At 42.6% G+C, this 27757-nt stretch overlaps 1 protein-coding gene across 2 annotated transcripts; it reads left to right on the top strand.

Moving 5' to 3' along the window:
* The first annotated feature begins 43 nt into the window (after positions 1-43).
* On the top strand, positions 44-26688 carry LOC128121913 (myosin-2). Of its 2 annotated transcripts, XM_052756992.1 has the most exons (40): positions 44-155; positions 299-341; positions 1984-2207; positions 2308-2451; positions 3748-3904; positions 4961-4988; positions 5071-5185; positions 5281-5373; positions 5911-5974; positions 6081-6179; positions 6961-7064; positions 7516-7654; positions 7959-8077; positions 8166-8315; positions 9369-9539; positions 9628-9937; positions 10528-10607; positions 11943-12030; positions 12117-12234; positions 13986-14109; positions 14196-14332; positions 15590-15845; positions 17426-17668; positions 17779-17955; positions 18038-18183; positions 18265-18355; positions 18443-18832; positions 19403-19529; positions 20485-20603; positions 20717-20913; positions 21538-21721; positions 21802-21967; positions 22068-22192; positions 22350-22658; positions 22743-22946; positions 23480-23605; positions 23682-23852; positions 23934-24038; positions 24147-24242; positions 26408-26688. In XM_052756992.1, the coding sequence occupies exons 3-40, from the start codon at positions 2004-2006 to the stop codon at positions 26558-26560; spliced, it is 5829 nt and encodes a 1942-aa protein (XP_052612952.1). In that variant the 5' UTR covers positions 44-155; positions 299-341; positions 1984-2003; the 3' UTR covers positions 26561-26688. The 2 variants fall into 2 exon arrangements, with proteins under 2 accessions (XP_052612952.1, XP_052612951.1); XM_052756991.1 differs by lacking the exon at positions 44-155 and having other exon boundaries at positions 184-341.
* Positions 26689-27757: the final 1069 nt, after the last annotated feature.

Here is a 27757-nt window from a genome sequence, read left to right as displayed (position 1 = left end):
TGAGAATTATGCAGAGACGCCAGATTGCCAGGAGGGTTTTTGCCAGACAATTCCTTTTGACTTAAGAAAGAAGAGGCAGCTGCATTGTTTCCATAGCTATCCATATAAAAGAGTCCCGCACAAGGCTGACTCGTCTTGCTTTAAAAAGCTCCAAGGTAGGTGGGAGAAGGACACTGGGCACTGCCTGGGCTGCAGCTCCGTCGTTCTCACATCTGTGAATGCCGGTGCCTTCAGCGTTCCATAGCCAGTGGGATTTCATCTCTCAACTAATCGAGTGGCTTCCTCTTTTCTCATACAGGACCCTCTTATTTCCCAGCCACAGCTCCTCATTTACCAATAAGGTAAGGTTGGCACTAACCAGTCCCTGGAGGTGTGATGGAGAGCCTCTGGCTTCCTGTCACTTAGCATCCTTGGAGAAAGTGCTTGACTCAGGAAATAACTAACAACTGCCTTTAAGGGAAGGGACTGGGGAGGGAGGGAGGGAGGACTTTCATCCCTGCATTGGTGATTCGGACACTTGTAGCAAAGTGACTTGGGACAGGTGAGCAAAAATCAATTTAATAGATTTTTTTTGTCTCTGAAAAAAAAAAAAACTACTAAAATTTTCTTGGTAGAAAGGCACAGAGTTTTGTAAAAATATATCCTGCTATTAGAAGCCGTTTAGTAAACATGATTTCTAACAAATAAAAAAGGAAGTTCTTAGAACAATGGTTCTTTAATACTTTTTAATAGGCCTGGAAGAAGTTACCTTATAAAACCAAAACATAGTCAAATTTTTCAATATGGAAATAAGGTATTCCATAGCCCTATCACTACTCCCTATCCTGAAGAGGGAGACTGAGGGGGTAGATTTAAGCAAGGGGCAAGTATTTGATCCCACAGTGACTGTAGCAGGATTTCGGTGTTCCCACCTCCCATTGTTCTGCTACCTGTACCTAGAAGTAGTGAAGGACAAGCTGCCAGGTCTCAGGTCCTGTACAAGGAAACTGAGAGCCCTGGGAGCCCTGCCATGTGGGTGTGCAAGGATGAGGGTGGGTGTGGGTTGTCTCCTTCATGAGTTGATCTTGGTTTAGTGTGCAAAGACATCATGCTGGAGTAGCTCCACCCAGCATCCAACAAAAGGGGGTGGGGGAGGGAAACAAAATTAAAAGTCTTCCAAAACTACTCTGTGTAAATTTGCCTGAATCTCTATAAGAGGAAATAAAGTTATCTTACCTTACATGGCCAGAAAGATGTGTGACGTTAGAGTAAATGACATTTTATATGCAAGTAATAGCCTGAACCCTTTCCAATTACTTAGTAGGCATTTTAACATGGTTTTCCCACTTTACACCACCCTGTCCTTAGGGCTTCAAAGTGAAAAGAAGCTGGTATTATATAATCCCTGCCCTAAGGAGGGAGCCACCGAGGCTCAAAATGATCAAGAGACTTACCCAAGGTCCCACGATCCTTGGCATCATCACTCTACCTGTAACCTAGTTCCCCAGCTAGGATGCCTGTCTCAGAGGATGGGAAATGCTGGAGGCCAATGAGCACACATCCCTGCAACCTCATGCATTTTTGTTCTTGTGAGGTTTGCTTCAGTAGCTGCAGCCTGGTAGCAGTAGAACTGCCTAGCGTCATTTACTACTGGGCCCCTGAAATAAACAATGCGAAGATCTGCTGGTTGGACTGGAGAAAGCCTCAGTGGTTAAGAGCATTTGCTACTCTCGTTGAGGACCCGAGCTCAGTTCCCAGCACCCATACGGTGCCTCACAACCATCTGTAACTCTAGTTCCAAGGGATCTGACACTCCCTTCTGGCTTCTGCAGATACCAGGTATACACATGCATATTACAATTACATGCATAAGTACACACATACATACAGGGAAGATAGTCAAACAGATCAAATAATAATAATTTTTTAAAAAACCTGCTGGTATACCGGGCATTGCAGACTGTATGATTTTTATTATTATTATTGTTTTTTAATCTCCTTTAGAGTCTGTGAGTTCAGCAGCCATGAGTTCTGACGCCGAGATGGCTGTTTTCGGGGAGGCTGCTCCTTACCTCCGAAAGTCTGAAAAGGAGCGAATCGAGGCCCAGAATAGGCCTTTTGACGCCAAAACATCTGTCTTTGTGGCGGAGCCCAAGGAGTCCTTCGTCAAAGGCACCATTCAGAGCAAAGACGCAGGGAAGGTGACCGTGAAAACCGAAGCGGGAGCGGTAAGTAGAGAGCCTGCCACGCTGTACCTGCCTCGTTACACTGCATTCTGAAGGATTGGTCACTCCCTTGACACCGATAGTTATATTTCCTGTTTACCAGACCCTGACGGTGAAGGAAGACCAGGTTTTCCCCATGAACCCTCCCAAGTACGACAAGATCGAGGACATGGCCATGATGACCCACCTGCACGAACCCGCAGTGCTGTACAACCTCAAAGAGCGTTATGCAGCCTGGATGATCTACGTGAGTGACCCTCCACCAGGGGTTGTTACGGTCATCACCATGTGCCCTAAAAGTCCATCATCACTCACACCGACTCACCAATGTGTCACAAGTATCTATTAGTCCCTGGAAGTCACTAGCAGAATTACTAGTTACTATTGCAAATGTAAGGCGCATCCTGAAAGCAACACTTTATCTCCTCGCCCAAGGGAAGGCCACAGTCTTTGCTGTCTGCCTTGACCACGGATGTGTTGATCAAACATGCTCAGGCCTCCCTTCCCTCTCCATTGCTGTTGCCGAATCATCTCAATGAAGGAAAAGATAAACACACTGTAACATTTAAAAATACAATTTTCAGGGACAAATTCCGTTCATTTTCACTCTCTCCCCACATAGCAATAATTTGGTTCTGGTCCTTCCCTCCTTGAACCCCTTCCAGGCTTTGTCCTGCTGTTCACATCCCCCCCTTTTTTTTATTCACATTGACTATGTTTTTCCTGGTCATTCACTGACTTTCCCATCTCCTGTGTTACCTGGGAATTTCTCAAGGAACACCATCTTATTTATATTATAGTCTGACTGCCTTGCAGGGTCCTGGCACATAACATATCTCCTAGCACATAATAAACATTTTGAGTGTCGTATATTATATATTCGTATTTTTATACAGTTTAGCTGTTACTGGTATTCAGCGGGACAACATCCACACAGTTCAGATATTTATGCTCCTGGTGGGTGCCAGTCCTTAACCAGTTGACAGACATCTTTTAAATCCCTGCATGGTAATCATGATGCATTTATTTGATCTCTGTCACTCTATAACTCAAAAATAGTTTACAGTGCTTCCCAATGCTGCTACATCTACATACTGCCCCATTTGTTTTTGAAGGGCTTTTATCATGTTGTCTCAAAATGTTCCAAAGTCCCCAATCACCCCTTATTGTTGAATACATTTATGTTCAAATTTATGTTCTTAAACATTCAAATTGTCTCAAGTCTGCAAAGGAAATACATTCCCATTTCTTTCAAACAACAAAAATGTCTCATTTTTTAAAGTCCACACTCTAAATCAAATGGACAGATATGACTTTGATGCTCCTGCTGTGGGAAAACCATGATAAGTGCCAAGGGAAGCAATAGGAACTCTGAATCTGTCATTTCCCTCAAAGATGTTGCTATCTGACAACCATTGGCTTCCATGCTGATTCTGGGAAGAAATGTACTCATGGAAAGTGCTTCTTTTTCTTAAAATCCAGCTAAGTGAGTTGCACAGACAAGAGGGCTTCTTGGGTAGTCATTCTCTCTTTCCTTACACAGACCTACTCGGGCCTCTTCTGTGTCACTGTCAACCCCTACAAGTGGCTGCCGGTGTACAACCCTGAGGTGGTGGCAGCCTACCGAGGCAAAAAGCGCCAGGAGGCCCCGCCCCACATCTTCTCCATCTCTGACAACGCCTACCAGTTCATGCTGACGGGTGAGTGGCTTGGCTATTTTGTATGGACCTAATCTTTCTCCCCCGCAGATCCCTAAAGAGAGTCTTGAATCAATTACATCACATCCCTTAGGATGATCCCTTCTCAGAGGCTCCTGTGAGATAGCATAGAAGGCTTATGAGCTCTTTAATGTTTAAAAGTCAACAGAGATTGACAGTGTGAGACTTATAAACACAAAAATACAAGCATCCCTGTGCAGATACACATACATGCACACATAGACACAGCCACACATACAGACTGGTTCTCTATTACCATAAGGCAAGAAGCAGGAGAACAAACTTGGCTTCCGTGATTTTTCTCCTCCATGTCATAGATTGTGACAAACAGTACAGAGGGTGTTGCCTTTGCCAGAACCAACTAGTCAGATTTTAAGGAGTGTCTGGTGTTAGGACATTAGGTTGTGACTCTACCTCTCAGGTGTTTCTCTCAGCTAGCTTGATCTTATGTACCTGTGGCCCCGTTGGCAAGGGCCTGGAGAATTCATTAGGCAGAGTAAAGCATCAGAACAAATTCTTGCTTCCCTTTTAAAACACAACGAAACCATGATACCGTCAAAGCTTCTACTTTTACCCCCTTATTACTCCTCATCCATCAAAACATTTCCAATGTCCAAGTCTCATTAGTCCTTTGGCCCACCGTGAAGGAGTCACTAACTTAAGTTGTCATCAAAATGGGATGGAAAAGCCAGGGCTAGTTTAGATATTGATTTAGTGGTAGAGTACTTGTGCCTCAGGAAAATGCAGCCATGGAGTCACCCCTTAGACCAAGGCATTTTTCTTCATCACAGGATTCCACCCCTCCCCTTGAATGAAATGTTCTGGGAAGATGTAAGAGTGGTTGGGTTTGGTGTGAAGGGGTGCATGTGAGCTAAGTAGGGGGAGCAGAGGAGAGGGGAACTGGAAAGATGTTAGGCCAGTGTGCACCAGGCCCTAAGGCTGCTAAACCGAGAAATATCAATTTCATACCCTTGGACTGTTCTAGTCATTCACAATTGGGTTCGAAACGACATTAAGTGCCTGCAATTTCTTTTGCAGACCGGGAGAATCAGTCAATCCTGATCACGTAAGTAGGTTTTCATGCTTCTTTTCACGGCTGTGGAAAGTTGCTGGATGTGGAGCCTCCTCTGATTGTTTTGATTTGACAGCGGAGAATCCGGGGCCGGGAAGACTGTGAACACCAAGCGTGTCATCCAGTACTTTGCGACAATCGCAGTCACTGGGGACAAGAAGAAGGAGGAGGCGCCTTCTGGCAAAATGCAGGTGAGTCTGATTGTCACAGAGTCCAGGCTCTTTTGGGGGCTCTTAGGCAAGAAAGCCCTGAGCCTGAGATGTGAGGACTGATCTTTCCCTTACAGGGGACCCTGGAAGATCAAATCATCAGTGCCAACCCCCTGCTGGAGGCCTTTGGGAATGCCAAGACCGTGAGGAACGACAACTCCTCTCGCTTTGTGAGTCTCTTGTACACTGTGACGGGCACTGTCCATTGGCTGAAATCTGCTGCAGGATGTCCGTGATGCTGTCTTTGAATCTTTCATTCACAGTATATTATACTGTGGTTTTCTTTGGCTTATTCCACAGATCAAAAAACTCTGGCCTAAAGGATATGTGACTCTTTTCTGGAATGTTTCTTATTCTTATTGTTATTGTTATTACTTACACTGCAAAATATTCTATTTTTAATTTTAATTATCAATAACCGCATCTATTTATGAGAAACAATGGGATGTTTTAATATATTTATACATTATAGGCTAATTAATTCAAGCTAATTAACACAGCATCACCTCCTATATTTATATCCATAAATTCTTAAATCAAAGATAAAATCCTTCTACTTGTAAAATGGAAGATAGATATTTTATTCCTGTTGTAAATAGTTTCTGACATGGTTTAAAATTAAAGCAGTCATGTTCCAAGTGTTTTGAACATTTTCAGTGATTTGATATTATTGAAAACAAAGTAGACATGTTAGTTTTCCTTTCAAGGGTAAATTCATCAGGATCCACTTTGGCACCACGGGGAAACTGGCATCCGCTGACATCGAGACATGTGAGTGCTGATCTGCAGCGCCATTCTGTTCTTAGGACCGCTCAAGCTGTTGAAAAGCAAACCTGCTCACCGTGTCAGTTTTTACAGCTCTCCTGCTTTCTTCTAGATCTGCTAGAGAAGTCCCGGGTCACTTTCCAGCTTAAGGCGGAGAGAAGCTACCATATTTTTTATCAGATCACATCCAACAAGAAGCCAGAGCTGATTGGTAAGGAATGTCAGTCAGTTCCTCTCCAGTCACCACACAACACCTGTCAGTGCTCATTCTGATACTCCATGTCATAATTTTGTTGAGTTTTTTCTTTTTATTTCATTAAAAATAATAGCTTTACGGGGTTGTTTATATAGCTCAGAGCTGAGCCCAAGTATCAAAAAAGGGAAGCTTTGAAAGTTGGTTAAAATTTGTATTTGCTTATCATAAAAATTCTTGAGAAAGGAAAGGAAAGTGAAAAACCATCTCCAATTTCCACTATGAAATAACCATATAAACACCTAGACAAATACCATTCTACTTACCTTCTATACTTATATCATTATGTGCAGACAAATACATACAATTTACACAGTTGAAGTTATAGTTACACTTCTGTAATTTATATATATTTACTGAGTGTGTCATGGTTTCTTCTTATTAATATTGCTCCGCAGTATTATGGGTGGTTGCATAGTGCTCCACACTAGAGATAGGCAAAATTTACTTAATAATATCCCTTCCCCTTTGAGGCTTTAGTCTGCTTTCATTTCTGATTTTTAAATACTAGCCACTAGAAATACTAATATGAGGTAATCTATATTCTTTGAAAATTTCATACATGCATACCATTTGTTATATTGTAACAGTGTTTAAAAATTAGCCAGTGACAGGGAATCATCTTCGAGGTATTTAGTGCACGTCAATCATCTTTCACTCTCTTAGAATCTATCTGGAAATCTCTTGCTTTGATGAAGACAGTGACTGTGCTCATCTTTGCTCTCTTCCATGTGCTTAGAAATGCTACTGATTACCACAAACCCATACGATTACCCATTCGTCAGCCAAGGGGAGATCAGTGTGGCCAGCATTGATGACCAGGAAGAACTGATGGCCACAGATGTAAGTAGAACACAGAGCAATGCTAGGGATTACTGTGCAGGGGCAGAGAGGTGGTCCACTCCGATAACTCTTCAGAGCCTCCAGGAGAAACAGCAAAGAAAGAGGTGGGGGTGTTAAGCAAACACTGGGCCCCTGGGGTTAGATGCTGTCTCTCAACAGGCTTTGACCAATTTCACCTCAGAGTTTGCCAAAGTCCTTGCTGACTTCCAGGTGTGACTTCTCAAAATAATAAGTGTCTGAGGTTTGTCGTGTTTTTCTTGGAGGCTTCCTTTTGACCCGTGAGGTGACACACACCTATCACTTCATTGCTCCAGTGAGCATCCTTTCCATGCCCTTCCCTCCAGTACTGCTGATGTGGTTTCCTCAGTTTGACCAGCTAAGGAAGAATGGGAATAGGAGCTGTAAACAACAGATCATAACCTAACAGTTATCATCTTGATTTTGTTGGCAGAGTGCTATTGACATTTTGGGCTTTACCAATGATGAAAAGGTCTCCATCTATAAGCTCACGGGAGCCGTGATGCATTATGGGAACATGAAGTTCAAGCAGAAGCAGCGTGAGGAGCAGGCTGAGCCGGATGGCACCGAAGGTAGTTGCACCTTCCACCTAACTTCGTGCTTCATCTGAAACTCATGTTCTTAATGTGTTACTCTGAGTTTTCCTAGGAAGGCAAACTCACATTTTAGATCTGAGCTTTACAGAGCAATTAAAAAATATACTGTGTAAAGCATGATCATGATTTTTGGTAGTCAAGGTCTTGAACTCTGTGAGAACATAGGCAAGACTATTAAAAATATACTGAAAACACTGTGCAACATGCATGAAGATTACATTTTCTTAAGAAAATGGGCTTCTTTGGGCCCTAATACCATTGTATCCACCCTTCCTTTTAGTTGCTGACAAGGCTGCCTACCTTCAGGGTCTGAACTCTGCTGACCTGCTCAAAGCCCTCTGCTACCCCAGGGTCAAGGTTGGCAATGAGTATGTCACCAAGGGCCAGACTGTAGAGCAGGTAAGTATATAGTTAAAAGCCACCACAAGGGATGAAAGCATCGTACATTCCTCATATAACTTCAAGAGTTCTGTCTTCATCTTTTAAGGTAACCAACGCAGTGGGTGCCCTGGCCAAGGCCATGTACGAGAAGATGTTCCTGTGGATGGTCACCCGCATCAACCAGCAGCTGGACACCAAGCAGCCCAGGCAGTACTTTATTGGTGTCTTGGACATCGCTGGCTTTGAAATCTTTGATGTGAGTTGCTTGATTGATGGAGCATCTTCATAGCGATGAATCTATTGCTAAGAATTTCCAAGTATTAGGACCCATCTTGTCACTGTCTGTTATGTGAAAGGAGATTTGCTTGTCACCTACTTGTCATTTCCTGTAGCAAATGACAAACAACACATGTAATGAAGACCCTTCAACTCATGGCAGGACGGAAGAAGTTTGATTGGGGAACGGGAGGGGCACTAAAAACCCCAAGATATAAAGGAAGCTGATATTAAATAGTACAGTGAAACTTAGTAACACGTAATACACTCTGAGAGTACAGAAATCACTGAGAAATACTTAGGGAGATAATAAAGGCTGAGAAAGGCTTAGAATCATCATTAATTAAATGCAATTAAAATTTAATGCTTGTTAATGTCATATCATGAAATAAAAATTTCTATTTGATCATGAAATACATTTTCCTGCTCACAGCTTTTTAAAAGTTTATCTTCTTTCTGATTATTACAATAAAACTTGGCTTTAACGGAAAATACAGAGAAGCAAGGAAAAGCATGTAATTCTACTCAGTACATCTAATTCATTTGACATTTGGTAGGGTTCTTAAAGATACAAATGTGTGTTGTTATATTATACGTGGCCTGTTGTGTCTTGTTTACTGTTTTCCTTTTGTACTAAATAACAATTGCAGTCACTTGAAATTCTGACCACAGTGGTGTTCCTGCAATGCAGTCTCTGAACCAGCTTTTTGAGGACTGAGAATTTGCTCTTAGATGAGGCCCCTGGAAGACATGGGGGCAACTGGAATAAACATAGGGAGAATAAGTAGAAACTCAGAAAAAAATGTGTAAATTTAAGCAAATTCAAGAAAAGAGTATTAATGCTGACTTAAGACTTTCTATAAAACAGCAACAAACAGAGACTTCCATGTGCCTCAAACCTTCCATACTTTCTTGTTTTGTATTACAAAAAAAGACTCTCCTGACCAATGAGGTTGACACGATCATCTAAAAAGTATTGTAAATAAAATGCCCAGTTAATTTCAGAGAGAAATAAGTACATCTACTTGTTTAGTTCAACAGCCTGGAGCAGCTGTGCATCAACTTCACCAACGAGAAACTGCAACAGTTTTTCAACCACCACATGTTCGTGCTGGAGCAGGAGGAGTACAAGAAGGAAGGCATTGAGTGGACGTTCATTGACTTCGGGATGGACCTGGCTGCCTGCATCGAGCTCATCGAGAAGGTATCCTACTCCGTCTGCTCTGAGCGCCCTTCCCATGTACTCCACTGCTCATGGTTACTCAGATGCCTTTGTCTCACCTTCAATCCAGCCGATGGGCATCTTCTCCATCCTGGAAGAGGAGTGCATGTTCCCCAAAGCGACAGACACCTCCTTCAAGAACAAGCTGTATGAACAGCATCTTGGAAAGTCTGCCAACTTCCAGAAACCTAAGGTGGTCAAAGGCAAGGCCGAAGCCCACTTCTCCCTCATTCATTATGCGGGCACCGTGGACTACAACATCACTGGTTGGCTGGACAAGAACAAGGACCCCCTGAATGAGACCGTGGTGGGGCTGTACCAGAAGTCTTCAGTGAAAACTCTAGCTTACCTCTTCTCTGGCGCTCAAACTGCTGAAGCAGGTGAGGCCTTTAAGCCTTAACTTTCTATAAATATTACAACTGAGCTATTAGTTTGAGGCTGGTGAGATAGCCTCAGCAGAAGGGTGGCATGCCAAACCCCTCATTCCTTGAGTAGTAAGCTACTCACCTCCTTCCTGACAGGGACCTTATCATAATGGCCAGAAAGGAACTCTCTGATTCTCAACCAATGAAAAGCCTGGGGTTCTGTAATTCTCTCCTACTCTCCCATTCTAATGAAGGTGAAGCATCTGGAGATATTAAAGACAATATAGTGACCGAATTCTGCCTTTTAGTGCTAGTTTCTACTGATGATTTTTGAAGTCACTGTGTGCTAAGAATTAGTATCAGAAGGTCCACCTCTTCATTATTACGTGACTGCTATTCACATCACCTCCACAAAGATAATGAATCACAGAACAGTGGGTGTGAACTTAGTTGAAAAAAACAAGGTTTCAAGAGGGTCAGTGTGGTGGGAGAAAGTTCCTGGAGTGAGGAAAGTTCCTCTTGAGCATTGAAAGCAAAGGAATCAGCAGGATGGAGGCCCCTGACTCAAGACTGTGTTTGAATGATGCTATCTTTTCTGTCTTCAGAGGCCAGTGGCGGTGGAGCTGCGAAGAAAGGTGCTAAGAAGAAGGGGTCTTCTTTCCAGACCGTGTCTGCCCTGTTCAGAGTAAGAACAAACTGTGACACCTCCAATTACCTTAGGAATTTGGCTTCAGAAGTATGAGATCACACTTTCCAGGAGACATTAGAAAAGGGCTGACATTTACAACTTCTGTTAATATGAAATGGGAGAGATTTAAGTCATTCAGACATTAGCTTATCTCACCTCTCATGCTAAGCCATCATAGAATGAGGGGACCTCTTAGGAAACCTTACAGAACTTAATGGTCCACCATTCAGAATCTAGTTGGGTGACGAGGACCAAAGCCATGTACAGCAAGAGTAAGAAAACGTCAGTAAGACTAAAGAAGCTGTCAGTCATGGTGCTGCACTCCTGTAAGCCTGGACTTGGGAGGCAGAATCAGGAGGACTGAAAATTAGAAAACAGTCTGGGATACACTGTGAGAATATAATAAAGACAGCAAGCCCCAAACTAAACCAACATCAAAACAAATAAAATTAATGCAACCTAGCAGCTAACCTACAAAGAAGCTAATAAGATACAGTTGTTACTGATCCAATCAGAGGTCAACACCAAGTTATAAGGTTATTACCTTATCGATGGAGCTGAAAAAAAAGTCCAAGGTCCAAATATGGTACAGAATTTCATTTCCTTATTGAAGAACCGTAGAATTTAGTAAAAGATGAAGGCACCATCTAATAGGTAAATATGGTTGGGTGACCAAAGGTCAAGGAGGAAAGCAGGGCAGTGCTGATGTAGAGTGAGAAGAAACATATGCCAGCCTTCTTAACATACATCCCTCCTGCCAACAAGAATTTGGGAAGATGGACTGAGGAAGAGCATCTCAGCAGAAGTGATAAAGGTCTTCTTTGATTGAAAGCTGGCCCTCCTGTGCCAACAGCAGGGGGCTCAGTGAGTGAAGTGCTTGTCCTGTAGGTCTGGAGGTCTGAGTTCAGATTCTCAAAACCCACATAAAAATAAAAACCGGTATGGTGGTGTACCTCTACAGTCCTACCAATGGCAAGAGGCAGAGATAGATGAATCCTTAGAGGATCCTAAGTCCCCAAGCTCTGGCCAAGGTGGCAATGTTCTAGTCCAATGAGAGACCCTGTCTCAGCCACTAGGTAGAAGGCATTTATGGACTGACACCCAAGGTTGGCCTAACGCTCCACAGGAGTGGTATACATGCATGAATACACACATACAAAACACACACACACACACACACACACACACACACACACACACACACACACACTAAATAAAAGAAAGAAAACCAGTTATGCAGTCAGTCAACCCAAGCCACAGGTTGATTTTACAGCTATCACTGACTGCTCATCCCTCTGCTGATAGTCTGACAATGGTTTCCTGACCTTACAGGAGAACTTGAACAAGCTGATGACCAACCTCAGGAGCACCCACCCACATTTTGTGCGGTGCATCATCCCCAATGAAACCAAGACTCCCGGTAAGAATCTCTAGAGGGAAAGCACAAGGCGTGACTGCCACGTGTCCTTTGTTGTGTTCTGCTGTGAAATAAACATGTATTTCCAGGTGCCATGGAGCATGAACTGGTCCTGCACCAGCTCAGGTGTAACGGGGTGCTGGAAGGCATCCGCATCTGCCGGAAGGGGTTCCCCAGCAGGATCCTCTATGCAGACTTCAAGCAGAGGTCAGGCTCTCCTAATTATGATGTGCCTTTGATGTTTAGTATAAACAAGTTTGATGTAAGCAAAGCAATTTAGTGAAAAGTGTGCCTCTAATGTTTTTCATTGACCACACAAGAACGAAAGATTTTGAGTCTTATAAAACTTTAAAAAAGATACTATGTGAGCTGGGCAGTACTGGCTCATGCCAGCACTTGGGAGGAAGAGACAGGTGGAAATCTGTGAGTTCGAGGTCAACCTGGTCTCCAGAGCAAGTTCCAGGACAGCCAGGGCTACACAAGGAAACTCTAACTCAAAAAAAAAAAAAAAACCCAAAAAGACAAACAAGCAAAGAAACACCCCACAAAAAAGTATGTGTTAAGTGCTGTGCAAAATGTTCACTAGATTCACTAAGGCTCATAGATATGTCCCCTGGCCTCAGTAATTAGGAGAGCTACACCTTTTCACTACTTAATGTCGTTTAACCCTCACCATGGCACAGTTGAGAAAAGAACTACTATGACCTCGTTTTCTGGACAAATGAAGGGTTCAGAGAGACCAAATTACTTGCTTAAAGTCAAAGCTAATAAGTCACTGGATTGGGATGTCACATGTAGAGCTAACTACAAATAGGTCACCTTCTTAATTTGTTTGATTTCAGTTCTCTCTCACAGAAGAGCTTCCCAGTATCCCCCAGAATAAGAGGGGGCATGTCGTGGCGACAGCTCCTTGGTTAGATCTTTTTTCTCCTCCCTGATAAGCTGATCTTGAGATTCGAGAATGAGTTCTGTGTGGCAGCTGCAGGGCACTGGTCTCCTCTAAGTCTAGAGATGGTTAAGTTGACAGAGAATAGCAGTACTCCAGACCGAAGGGCATCCAAAGTTTGCTCTTAGGCTGATGGGATCATTTCTCACACCAAAAACATCATCTACTGTATTCCTTATTATTTTTTACTATTAAAATATCGTGACATCATTTCCCATTTTCCTTTCTTCCCTCCAGCTCCTCCCATGTTTCCCCTCCCCTTTTCCTTCTCAAATTCATAGATTTTTTTCTTTAGTTAATAGTGTTAATTAGCCAGGCGGTGGTGGCGCACGCCTTTAATCCCAGCACTCGGGAGGCAGAGCCAGGCGGATCTCTGTGAGTTTGAGGCCAGCCTGGGCTACCAAGTGAGTTCCAGGAAAGGCGCAAAGCTACACAGAGAAACCCTGTCTCGAAAAACCAAAAAAAAAAAAAAAATAGTGTTAATTAATATATTCATTAATTTAAAAAAGCGGATTTCCTGGACTTATGATCTTCCATTAAAGCAAATTTATCAAACAAAGATAACACATTATATTGCATAGGCCATTTACTCCTAAATGTGAACAAAATTATACAATCCTTGAGGACAGGGTCTGATTAAAAAATAAAGGAACTGGATGGATATGGTGGTGTACACCTTTAATCCCAGCACCTGGGAAGCAGAGGAAGGTGTATCTCTGTGATTTGAGGCTATTCTAGTCTACATAGTGAGTTCTAGGACAGCCGTGGCTATATGTAGAGAGACTCTGGCTAGAATGAGAGAGAGAGAGAGAGAGAGAAAGAGAGATTGCAACTATAAAGGCAGGCACAATGGATTAGAAATATATAGCCAATAGGTTGAAAAACCATGCAAATAATATCTGTTGTGAATAAAGAACAATAATTATAAAAAGCTTTGAATTTTAAATAAATCATTTAGAATTTGGCTACTGTTTGTAAGACAAATCTTTACAAATTACACTTACTTTAACAGATACAAGGTGCTAAATGCAAGTGCCATCCCCGAGGGACAATTCATTGATAGCAAGAAGGCTTCTGAGAAGCTCCTTGGCTCCATCGACATTGACCACACTCAGTATAAGTTTGGTCACACCAAGGTAATCCTCTCAAAATTCAGCCTCATGTCTTCCTGCCATTTGAATTTTGTATGAAGTTTCTGATCTTCAACATTGTCCACACACAGGTGTTCTTCAAAGCTGGTCTTCTGGGGCTCCTAGAGGAGATGAGAGATGACAAGTTGGCCCAGCTGATTACCCGGACCCAGGCCATGTGCAGGGGGTTCTTGGCAAGAGTGGAGTACCAGAAGATGGTAGAGAGAAGGTATGAAAATGTATAGTTGATTCACATCTTGTGTCTTCAGAAATACACTCAAGGTGGCTGACAGTTAGGCCTTAGCTGTGACAAGAAGACCAAAGCAAGAAGGAATAAATAAAACTTCCATGGGAAAGTGGGAGAGAACTTAAGGTCTGTCAGCACTGAACACATTCTGAGTGTTTGGGTGAGGAGTTGAGGAGTATCGAACATAGATAGTTCTTTATCTAACAGGAGAAAATATACCAATGAGTAGGCAGAGATGAATTTTTATCCTTATTTAGTTATGGCACCGTTTTATTAGACAGATCATTAAATAGGGACCTTGAAATGTATAGTAGTTCCAGAAAATGGTTTTACATAGTATAGAAAACTATTTCTTCAGTTGGATCATTTCTATCATTGAACTATTGTAATTTATAATAGGGTATTTGTGAAGAAGTTTTCACAGAAAGTTACGACCGTGTCATTAAAGGAGTTGACTTCCTGGTAGTCTAATTGATGGAGGGGAAGAACCAAAAGATGACAGAGCCTGTCTCAGGACCAGTAATGAGAAGCATGTCACATGGCACCTGTACATCCACACATATAAACAAGTCTGTATTCAAACATACACAAGTTACATGAGACAACTTTTATTACTTGTCATGATGTTGTGTTTGGCTAGGTACCTATACATGGTGGTTAATGATTTTTAAATAACCTAGATTAAGGCAAATGTAGCACCATAAAGTATAATGCAAACTTCACAACACTAAAAATGTAAAACTAGAGACTGTCAAAGAAATCTGACTTTTGAAGTCTCCCACACCACCTCTATCAAGGGCCATGGCCCCTTCTACTGCCTTCTGCTATCTTAGAGAGAGTATTTGAAGCACTGACGAACAGCAATGCCTCCCAAAGGGAAGTCCTCAATTTGTGTCATTGGTAACTTTTGTGACCTTATTAAAAATGTGAAATTTCATGTCCATTGAAATACCCCAAGTCTGAATTTCTGAAAGTTGAATTCAAGAGTCAGTATGTTTTAATAATCTCTTCAGGTGATTCTTAACCATGTCCAAGTTTGAGATGCAATGATGTAGAGAAGTGGATGGTTACAAGTTCTTGACCATCACCATGAGATATAATGTTTCTAATCTGCAAGGTTGAATGCAAGTGAAGAACAGGGTGGGATGGAGGGGGACAGAACCTCCAACCCTCACTCCAGAGTTTTACTCTCACCTCATCATCCACACAGTATCTAATTAGTAACCACTGCATTTTCAGGGAGTCCATCTTCTGCATCCAGTACAACATCCGAGCCTTCATGAATGTTAAGCACTGGCCTTGGATGAAGCTCTTCTTCAAGATCAAGCCTCTCCTGAAGAGTGCAGAGACAGAGAAGGAGATGGCCACCATGAAGGAGGAGTTCCAGAAAACCAAAGATGACCTTGCCAAGTCAGAGGCAAAGAGGAAAGAACTGGAAGAAAAGATGGTGTCACTGTTAAAAGAAAAAAATGATTTGCAACTCCAAGTTCAAGCTGTAAGTTTGTAAGGGGCTCTATTTTGGGTCTCACTAATCAGAATTAAGTGCTAGCACTCTGGCCATAATAACTGAGATGTATAATTGACAGGGAGACACTCAATGTAGAGAGATGGTTAAAGACTCCAAATGGTCACGTTTCTCTCACTGCCCAATGAACACACACAGTGCTGTGACAAGGAGGTAGAACTGTCGTCTTCCAGTCTAAACAATTTCATCAGTCTGTAGGAATTGTGGCTTCTTTTCAGCTTGAAGACAGTCCTCAAAAGTGATTAACACAATTCAATCCCAAATAATATATTAAAACGAAGACAACATGGAGAGAGATTTTTTTCCTTTAAAACTTCCTTGAACAACATCTTGACATCCACTGGCCTCATATTACCATATAGACAGCTGATGGGTCACAGTGTTCTACTGCATCAGGCTGTAATGAATTACTGTTTGTTATTGACCTCAAAAATTCATGCTTGTTATTTCTTCCATCTCCATGGGCAGAGACCTATTGTATCACACCTACAATTCTATCTTTGAATCTAAGCTGGTGTGCTTTCACCCATCCTTTATTCCATCAAATTTACTAACTGCTTGCTTCTGGGTCAGCCATCTTACAAATACTTCATTGTACTGGGAATGTAATTTATAGGACTATTTGGGTTAAACGTTACTCATCACCTGGCATATAAATATCCTATTAAGATTGGTCTCTTCTGTCAAGTTGGGGCAGTGTAATAACTCCTCCAGGCTTACAGAGGTGGTCTTCTTTCTGCTTTCTTCAAATATGCATCCAGTTTCTTTCTATGCTCCCTAGATAGTTACTCAGATCCTGTCCACACTCTTAGGCAGTCAAAGGGTGATGGCTGAGGATCATTAGTGCATATATATATATATATATATATATATATATATATATATATATACACACACACACACACACACACACACACACACACACACACATATATATATATACATATATATTCCGTGTTTCTCATTTTCTGTCCTCCCAATTCTCCTTAATTGGGAAAAAACAGGTTACAAGAAATTTTATTTTAATACTTTACACCTCAGTTTGAATTCAGGGCATCTTAAGTAGGGCCATTCTGCAGTATCACAAAGAAAAATATATCTGCACCTGTAGCACTTTGTACTTTGTCTGCACAAATGTTTCCCCATCTGCCCCCTGCTGTTTCTACTGTAAGCTGATTCCTACACACTTCCACACCTACCTATCTCTCAAGGGCCAACTTGAAAACTAATTTCATGAAAGCACCATAGAACAATGTGTTTGATGTCTAAAATTATGAATTATGTTTTAGATTAATATCAGCCTTTGAGAGATGACTGTTCTCATCTATTATAAAACATACTGTCATAAAGGAAAGGAAAACAACATAGTTTCTTTTTTGCACATATGCAAAATGCATTGCACACAGTAGGTGGTTTATGAAACAAAAGTCCTTGAGAACATAAATAAATGAACATAAAATACCCAATAGACCAACCTAAGGAAATTAAAGTTTTATCATAGAAATACATTTGTTCTTTCTTCCTAATATTGATTGTATTGCCAATTCCAGGAAGCTGAAGGCTTGGCTGATGCAGAGGAACGATGCGACCAGCTGATCAAAACCAAAATCCAGCTGGAGGCCAAAATCAAGGAGGTGACAGAGAGAGCTGAGGATGAGGAGGAGATCAACGCTGAGCTGACCGCCAAGAAGAGGAAGCTGGAGGATGAGTGCTCAGAGCTGAAGAAAGACATCGACGACCTTGAGCTCACACTGGCCAAGGTTGAGAAGGAGAAGCATGCCACAGAGAACAAGGTATGAGATATATACATGGAAAATTATGACCCTTTTAGATTATCAAGTAAAACATAAGAGCCAATCTATTAAAACATAACATGTAATGCAAAGCATCTTTGCTTCCTAAGGTGAAAAACCTCACAGAGGAGATGGCAGGCCTGGATGAAACTATCGCCAAGCTGACCAAGGAAAAGAAGGCCCTCCAAGAGGCCCATCAGCAGACTCTGGATGACCTGCAGGCAGAGGAGGACAAAGTCAACACCCTGACCAAAGCCAAAATCAAGCTTGAACAGCAAGTAGATGATGTAAGTTGTGTATTATCAAGGGAATGATTTCCTTCTAAAGGAAACTATGCACTCCTTTTGATGCAACACTATATTCACTTAGCTTGAAGGGTCCTTGGAGCAAGAAAAGAAACTTCGCATGGACCTAGAAAGAGCCAAGAGGAAACTTGAGGGTGACTTGAAGTTAGCCCAGGAGTCCATCATGGATATTGAAAATGAGAAACAGCAGCTTGACGAAAGGCTCAAAAAGTAAGCATGAAAGAACTGCTTAGGGCTTTGCTTACAGTGTTGGCAATGAACAGAATTTCTATCTATTGTTTCTCCTTTAAGGAAAGAGTTTGAAATGAGCAATCTGCAGAGCAAGATTGAAGATGAGCAGGCAGTTGGTATTCAACTGCAGAAGAAGATCAAGGAGTTGCAAGTAAGTAAATGGCTTTCATCAGTCTAACTCATCGGAAAAAAAATGACTGACCCAAGAAGCTGAGTCTGTACTTTCCACCACCCCCAGGCCCGCATTGAGGAGCTGGAGGAGGAAATCGAGGCAGAGAGGGCCTCCAGAGCCAAAGCAGAGAAGCAGCGCTCTGACCTCTCCCGGGAACTGGAGGAGATCAGTGAGAGGCTGGAAGAAGCCGGTGGGGCCACTTCAGCCCAGATCGAGATGAACAAGAAGAGAGAGGCTGAGTTCCAGAAGATGCGCAGGGACCTGGAGGAGGCCACCCTGCAGCATGAAGCCACAGCAGCCACCCTGAGGAAGAAGCACGCAGACAGCGTGGCTGAGCTTGGGGAGCAGATTGACAACCTGCAGCGTGTCAAGCAGAAGCTGGAGAAGGAGAAGAGCGAGATGAAGATGGAGATCGATGACCTCGCCAGTAACGTAGAGACAGTGTCTAAGGCCAAGGTACATGGCTGGAAAATTGATATTAATGATGCTAATCTATATGGATAGGCCAGTTTGCATAGGGCACTTCTCATACATCAAGTCATTTGTCATTTGCAGTAATACAGAAAGGTGAGAAATGATACAAGTTTTACATACCAAGACATGGGATTCAAAGAAGGCAAACACATCAGACCATCACATTGCTAATAGGTGATTTGAGTACAGATTCCCTGTGTTCTCCATCCAGGTTTCCAGCTGGATGGAACAGGTCTCTCATATTTTTTACTATATGGCCATGTTCTAGTATATGTAAAAGCAGTGAAGTGTTTTTAATATCCTCTTAGAGAACAGACTATATAATTCTTAGAGAGTCATCAAATCAGAATCTAATCTTCAAATTTTTATATTACTATTGCACATAGCTTTATAATTTTACTTCAATAAAAGGAAAGGCGTTGCCTAGATTATCTAATTTATAGGATAATTTGACTTATTTGTTCAAACCAATATTGTTCTCCTTTGCAGAAAAACTAGATACAACAGTGCTTATTCTCTCCAAGCATTGTCATCCCCCCTCCTTTCTCTCAGGGAAACTTAGAGAAGCTGTGCCGCACCCTGGAGGACCAGGTGAGCGAACTCAAATCCAAGGAAGAAGAACAGCAGCGGCTGATCAATGACCTGACGACCCAGAGGGGACGCTTGCAGACCGAATCTGGTAAATCTCCATCTCGATGGTGTCTGAGCATAGAGATGAGATAGTTAAGAATAAAATCACCTGGTGATGTAAGCACCTAATATAAGTAACTGAGAACATGGGTGATTCACCGGAAGGCTCAGGCTCAGCCTGCATCCAAGGTCATGACTAGTTCAAGCTCTAATCCAGAAAGGTCATGAGGATTTATCTACAGAGCAGTTGTTGGGATCAGAAATCACTCCAACAGGAGCCCAGGGCTTCTGTCTCAGCCTGTATTTTTTGTTGTTGCTATTCCTATTTTGCAGCTCAGGGAATCAAACCCAGGGCCTCATACATGCTAAGCAAGTAGTCTGCCATGAAGTTACTTCCCCAGTCTTTCGTGTCCTTTTGTTTAGCTCAGCATGAACTAACTCTTGGAATGGGGCAATGCACATGCCCGTCTCTCAATCATCTCTGAAGGGTCTTCAAGGAGGCTCAGTGGATAAAGCCTCACAAGCCTGGAGTGCTGAGTTCAATCTCCAGATCCCATATAAAGGTGGGAGGGGAGCCCTGACTCCATAAAGTTGTCCCCTGACTTCCACATGTATACTATAGCAATCACACACACACACACACACACACACACACACACACACACACACACACACACACAAATGAGCACATGCGTGCATCTGTAGAAGTAGATATATTAGGTACTTGTTTTGACAGTCAGTACCAAATTTTGCGTAACGTTGTACAAGAAAGATTTCACTATGGAGAGGGAAAAGGAATTTAAACTGTATTTATTCATCTGGATTGCTAGGAAAGTTTCATTAGAAGACCTAGAGTGTTTGCACAGAGTCTGAAAATGTTAGCAGATAATTTAATCATCCGAACTCTCAACCTGGGGTGCTGAGAGTTAAATTTACTTCTCAGATGGGCTTCAGAATATGTTCTTCACTTAGAGAATAGCAGCGCTGTTTCTTCTGTTTCCCAGGTGAATTTTCACGGCAGCTTGATGAGAAGGAAGCGCTGGTGTCTCAGTTATCAAGGGGGAAACAAGCATTTACCCAACAGATTGAGGAGTTAAAGAGGCAGCTTGAAGAGGAAGTAAAGGTGATGACCGATCTAAGGCTGGTGGCTGACCCTAAAAAGAGATAGCTCCATCAATTTTAAGGGGACTGAGTACTTAACTATCTAGTACAATGAAGGTGTGACCGTCTCCATAGGCCAAGAACGCGCTGGCCCACGCCCTGCAATCCTCCCGCCATGACTGTGACCTGCTGCGGGAGCAGTATGAGGAGGAGCAGGAATCCAAGGCTGAGCTGCAGAGGGCGCTGTCCAAGGCCAACAGTGAGGTGGCCCAGTGGAGGACCAAATATGAGACGGACGCCATCCAGCGCACGGAGGAGCTCGAGGAGGCCAAGTATGTGCACATTTGGGAGAGAATGGTACAGGAAACTTTACACACCCATGCCAGAACATTGCAGACCAGCTTCTGTTTTCCAGACTATCGTAATAATCCCCCAACAGGATGAACATATCCCTGCCCCACTGACTTAACAGTTAAGGTAGCAAAGAATAACGAATAATTGCTAACCACGGAGCTTGCTGCTCTTTGCCAAGTGCCGCAAGTCCATTGCTGCTTCTGTACTAACTGGTCCCTCTGTAAGCAACAGTCCTTGTAGGTCTCTCACTAACTAGTTCACTCTGGGTTCTTAGCAAGACCTTCCCTAAACGGCTAGAGTTCTTGCCCTCCGACCACCATGGTTTATTTCTCATCACTGCACTTGCATCCTATCGGTGTTATTAAGAAACTTCAGACTTGACTGCTTGTTGATTTCTCTCACTTGTCTGTGAGCTTCACAAAACGGGTGGCATTTATCTTGTCCACTGCTGTATAATCATGTCTGGTTCTTAAGAGGCCCCCAGTGACTCTTGTTAAATGGATGAATGAATAGCATTAATATGGAGCTTCCGATATTCTTCAATATGGTGAGGCTTCATCTGTTTCATATGGTTTCTTCTCCCTGAAACTTTAATCTTCAAGGAAGAAGCTGGCTCAGCGTCTGCAGGCAGCTGAGGAGCACGTGGAAGCCGTGAACGCCAAGTGTGCTTCCCTGGAGAAGACGAAGCAGCGGCTGCAGAATGAGGTGGAGGACCTCATGCTGGATGTGGAGAGGACCAACGCGGCCTGCGCTGCCCTGGACAAGAAGCAGAGAAACTTCGACAAGGTGATTCCTGAAGCATCCTCTCTTTGCTCTGCATACCTTCCCTTCTCCTTCACAGCAGCTCACTGCTCTCAGTTTTCCAGATCCTGGCAGAGTGGAAGCAGAAATACGAGGAAACACATGCCGAGCTGGAGGCATCCCAGAAGGAGTCCCGCTCCCTTGGCACTGAGCTCTTCAAGATGAAGAATGCCTACGAGGAGTCTCTGGATCAACTCGAAACCCTGAAGCGAGAGAATAAGAACTTACAACGTGAGGCCCTTTCTCTCTCAACAGTACCCGTGACTGAGAGGTATCTCTTCTCTGTCATGCTTTGTCCATATTCTTACCTGTTTTCCACTCCCATTAACAGAGGAGATTTCCGACCTCACTGAGCAGATCGCAGAAGGAGGAAAGCGTATTCACGAACTGGAGAAAATAAAGAAGCAAGTAGAGCAAGAGAAATGTGAACTTCAGGCTGCTTTAGAGGAAGCAGAGGTACAGGCTGCATGCTTGGCCAATCAACATTTCCGGGAAGAATTGAGTCCACCTACAGGGCGAGTAAACAGATGTGCGGCACACAATTCTCTGTGTGTGGCAACACTCCAGCATGCTTCTTTGTGGTTTGCTGATGTCGCCTCTTGCTGTCCTTAAGGCATCTCTGGAGCATGAAGAGGGAAAGATCCTGCGCATCCAGCTGGAGCTGAACCAAGTCAAGTCTGAGATTGACAGGAAGATTGCTGAGAAGGATGAGGAGATCGACCAGCTCAAGAGAAACCACATTAGAGTTGTGGAATCCATGCAGAGCACTCTGGACGCAGAGATCAGGAGCAGGAATGACGCCATCAGGATCAAGAAGAAGATGGAGGGAGACCTCAATGAGATGGAAATCCAGCTGAACCACTCCAACCGCATGGCTGCTGAGGCCCTGAGAAATTATAGGAACACACAGGGCATCCTCAAGGTAGGTGGCACCAAGAGATGGCCCCAGATGAGTGGGGTGACTCAGCCCGAGGACATGGTGTCTCATTGATTGTTTATTGCACAGGATACCCAGCTGCACCTGGATGATGCTCTCCGAGGCCAGGAGGACCTGAAGGAACAGCTGGCCATGGTTGAGCGCAGAGCCAACCTGCTGCAGGCTGAGATTGAGGAGCTGCGGGCCACACTGGAGCAGACAGAGAGGAGCAGGAAGATTGCAGAGCAGGAGCTGCTGGATGCCAGTGAGCGCGTGCAGCTCCTGCACACCCAGGTAGGGTTTTGTACAAAGACCTCCCAGCAGTAAACACTTAAACATCTCAGAATATAAAAGCCTGAACTTTTACTATAACAGCCAGGTTTTAACTTCTGCCAAATTTCACTGTGTTACTGGGAAATCTCTCACTGTTTTATGTTAGCAATTGTTATTGATTTTCTCCCTAGAACATTTTAAGGGTGCCTATTTATATCTATTCACCCTTACTATCAACATTGACATTTTTATTGTGAAGAAATGGCATGTTGCAAACATCTGTTGTAATATTATTTATGTGCATGGATAGTCTGATTGGCAGATAACAATTATAAAATCATAAAGCTGATTCATCTACTTCTAATGCACATGAAAATGCTGACTATTCTGCAACATTTCTATCCTTTTCTATTTATAACTGTGGTATGTAACAGAATTCTTTAATGTTAAAGGGCATTTCTTTTACTTACAAATTATTATCTTATGTTTTTCAAGAAATAACTACCACTAAGTACTTTGATAGCATAGAAAGTGTAACACTTATTTTTAACCAGAACACCAGCCTCATCAACACCAAGAAGAAGCTGGAAACAGACATTTCCCAAATTCAGGGAGAGATGGAGGACATTGTCCAGGAAGCCCGCAATGCAGAAGAGAAGGCCAAGAAAGCCATCACTGACGTGAGTAGAGTCACATTTTTGCAGAGTGAGCAGTGAGACCTCCTGATATCAATAGCTTTCTTGATTTCCTAATAAGGCTGCCATGATGGCAGAGGAGTTGAAGAAGGAGCAGGACACCAGCGCCCACCTGGAGCGGATGAAGAAGAACATGGAGCAGACGGTGAAGGACCTGCAGCTGCGTCTGGATGAGGCTGAACAGCTGGCACTGAAGGGCGGCAAGAAGCAGATCCAGAAACTGGAGGCCAGGGTGGGTCCCTATGTTTGTCCATTTCTGTGTGCTTCCAGTGCCTCATTGGATCAAAATTCCTCAGAGCTTTCCCTTTTATAGGTTCGTGAACTGGAGGGCGAGGTTGAGAGTGAGCAGAAGCGGAATGTGGAGGCCGTCAAAGGTCTGCGCAAACACGAGAGGCGGGTGAAGGAGCTCACTTACCAGGTAGGCAGTGGGCCTTAGTAGCAAGGAAGCCCCCTTCAGATATGTGTGAGACACAGTAACAGCACTTGCTTTGGGAGTAATGCCTTGTGGTTCTTAACAATCTTGCAGACAGAAGAAGACCGAAAAAATATTCTCAGACTTCAGGATTTGGTGGATAAACTCCAGGCAAAAGTGAAATCTTACAAGAGACAAGCCGAGGAGGCTGTGAGTATCCTTAGGAGTATCCTTAGGAGAGGGAATAGTGAAGTCCTAGAATTGAGAAAAGCTACTGAAGAATTTGATTTACTGCCTCATTAGTAAAGAAGCATTTGCTGTACAGACTCTGTACTTCAGGGCTTTGTACATCTTTGTACTTCTTTGCTTATTGTTTCAATAGCTTGATTTTAAGGGAAAACCCCAACTTCCAAAGAAATCCCCCCAAATTAAAAACAGAAATAATAAGGCTGTTCTTGAGGGCTATGGTTGGATGAAGTGATATGGATATAAGAAGTATAAGCAGAAATTCCCAGACACATAGCTGTTAATAAGCAAACTTAAAAATGATTCTTGGGGGCTGGAGAGACAGCTCAGCAGTGAAGAGGACTGGCTACTCTTCCAGGGGACCTGTGTTCAATTCCCAGCACCCATAACCATCTGCAACTTCAGTTCCAGGGGATCTGACACCCTCTTCTGGCCTCCACAGGCATCAGCCAAACAAGTGGTTCACAGATATACATTCAGGCAAAATATCTGCACACATAAAATAGAAAGTAAAAGTAAAAATAACTCTTGGGCTAACATAGACATTAGAAAAGCATGATTACCAGATAATTATTTATTATAAATAAAATTACAAGGAAGATGTGATTTTTACAAATATATGGAACACAGCTAAAGCTGTTTAGAGGGTTAATTTATTGCTTTGTAGGCTTTTAGCATTAATCAAAAATAAAAATAAATGAATAAATTCATATCCAATCTAGAAATTAATACTCATAACACAAATGGAAGCAAGAAGTTCTGTTAAAATAAAGGTAGTAATTAACTGATTTGAGTATGCTGTTTTCTAATTTGACATTTTAATAATACCTGATAACTTCGGGAGAATTAATAAAACAAATACATTTATAGCTAGCTTAATGAAGAAAATGAGAGGAAATGCAAATAGCATGTCACTAATAAAAAGGGAAACATGCCTTGTACACAGAGGAGTGTTTTTAGTGTAATATATTAAACCCATTCAAAGAGCTCAGGTCACAAAGACACTGATTATTTTTTTTCTGGAGAACATGAGTTACCAAGTCGGGCAAAGGAGTCACTTCGGAATTACTATTGAAATGGACCCAGGTCTGGATAGGTCTTTCAAAATTTCAAGGGACAGATAATCCCCAGCTGTGGAAGCTGTTCAAGAGCAGGAGAAAAGAGGCAAAGCATTCCAATTCACATTACAAAGCTCGCATAACCCTCATACCAAAACCCGTCCAAGGGAGGACAGCGGGCAGAAATGAAGGCATCCTTACTCCTGACTGCAGCCACAGCACGGATACATGACTAATACTAAAACCCACTCCACACTAAAACCCACACTTAACTGAAGGAATTGTCTATCAGTGGATAAATAGGCTTAAGTCCTACAATGTAACATCTTATTCAGGGATCTGGCAATATAACTGTTATATCAAAAGCAGGAGGAAATAATCACTTTGTGTCGATATAATCTATAGTAAACTTCAATGGACATTTTAATGTTTAAATGACTATTAAATCATCCTTAATATGACAAGGAATCACTAATTTCAGTTAACAATTATCACCAAACAGCTAGAATTAACCAGCTGGCCTTGTTTATGTTCTTGACTTCTCTGATTTTTTTTCTTCCTTGCTTTATTCATGGCACATGTCCATTCAGATATTTTGGTTGTCAGGGCTGAAGTGATGGTCCAGTCATTAAGAGTGCTTGTTTCTCTTAGAGGATCTGAGTTTGGTTCCCAGCACACATGCCAGGCAGCTAACAACCTGTAACTCCAGATTCCGGGAGATCCAACGCCCTCTTCTGGTCATCAAGAGTGTCTGCATACACAAATGAAAACAGACCGACATACATACATACGTACACACACACACACACACACACACACACACACACACACACACACACACACACACACACACAAATAAGATCCTTACAAAAAGATATTTTGGTTACAAAATTGGAATGACATAATTTTGGGATACCAATCTCGAATCATAAAATTAATTTCAGTGGTAAGCAGGATCTCAGAAAGGGTAAGATTTTTACTTCTCTGTTGATGCCAAATTCTGCTTCTGCCGACTACAGAGCTTAGAAAGATTGCAGCATGGGTTTATCACAATTCTGTTTTTATTCTCAGGAGGAACAGTCCAACACAAATCTATCCAAATTCCGGAAGATCCAGCACGAGCTGGAGGAAGCCGAGGAGCGGGCTGACATCGCTGAGTCCCAGGTCAACAAGCTGCGGGTGAAGAGCCGGGAGGTTCACACCAAAATCATAAGTGAAGAGTGAGCAAGCCCTGATGCTGGGGAGTGACTGAAGGGAGGCATAAAATGTGAAGCCTTTGGTCATGTCCCTATAGGATTCTATTCCATCCTATTGCAAGGAAATAAAGAACCCAAGTTCCTTTGCGAGCAATATCCTTAGGCTGGCCTGTCTTTTGTCATCTTCCTAAAGCAGTGTCAAAGTTTGAGAAAGCTCAGGCTGATAATAGTCACATGCAACCAGCTGCTAAGAAATATGCACATATTCCCATGTATCTTTGGTTTATCGAGACACTTTAAGTTGATAAAGTTGTCACTTATCAAGAAAGCCTGTTCCAATGAACAGAACTCTGGAAGTCATTTCTATTTCGTCTTAGTGGTCCCTGGTATCTTGGTATTGTCAAATCCCAGGTAGCTTCTACATCCCATCACACAAACCCGATTTTCCAGGTCTAGACAAGGAATTGTGCTAAGTATATTTCTACAGAGATAATTCATACTAATCATGTCATTGATTCTCCTTGTTTAACAACTGCGTAAAGAGAGCAAACACCAAGCATTCTTCATTAGCTCATGAATACTCTCTCCCACATTAATATTAATACCATGAATATACCCACAGTATATGCACTGGGTCTTCTGTGTCATCAGTTGGAAATAGCTCTTTCTTATGAAAGTTGTAGGGTGTCTATCAAATCTGGACACACAGAAAGCACTATTCTATATGTTATAATTTGGTATTGATAAGCTATGTGCCTACTTTTCATGTTCTTTATAGCTTCCTCTATAATCATATTAAGAGCCTACAGTCATGACTAAGAGACCAGACCAAGAAACTCAAAGCAGTTTACTCAAATGCATATAAAAACAGACATGGTAGCTATCTAGATTACTGAGACATTTTCCTAGAAGAATAACGTTTTAGAACTGGAGACAGCATTGATGCACAGCCAAAAACACAGCCTTCCTAGACAGCACCCGGGAAAAGCTAAATGCTAACTTCCCATCTGAGCCGAAAGCAAAAGTGTCTTGGCTTGAGTGGCAAGTCTGAGACTGGTTTCCATCAGACACGTGGAGGCAATTTAGCAGGTAACCCGGTTGGCACTGGTCTTAGGAAGAGCGCAAGCTTGCTCTTGCTGTATTGGTCTGTCTTTCATTCCCCCACCCCACTTCACCCATCAATGCTTAAGCATCTTATAACTTGGTAGTAACAACAACAACAGCA

This window comes from Peromyscus californicus, unplaced genomic scaffold (genome assembly GCF_007827085.1).
Source record: "Peromyscus californicus insignis strain IS unplaced genomic scaffold, ASM782708v3 Scaffold_3__1_contigs__length_106647218, whole genome shotgun sequence".
Classification (NCBI taxonomy): domain Eukaryota; kingdom Metazoa; phylum Chordata; class Mammalia; order Rodentia; family Cricetidae; genus Peromyscus; species Peromyscus californicus.
The sequence above is the reverse complement of the archived record's forward strand: the minus strand, read 5'-3'. Positions and strand labels throughout refer to the sequence as shown.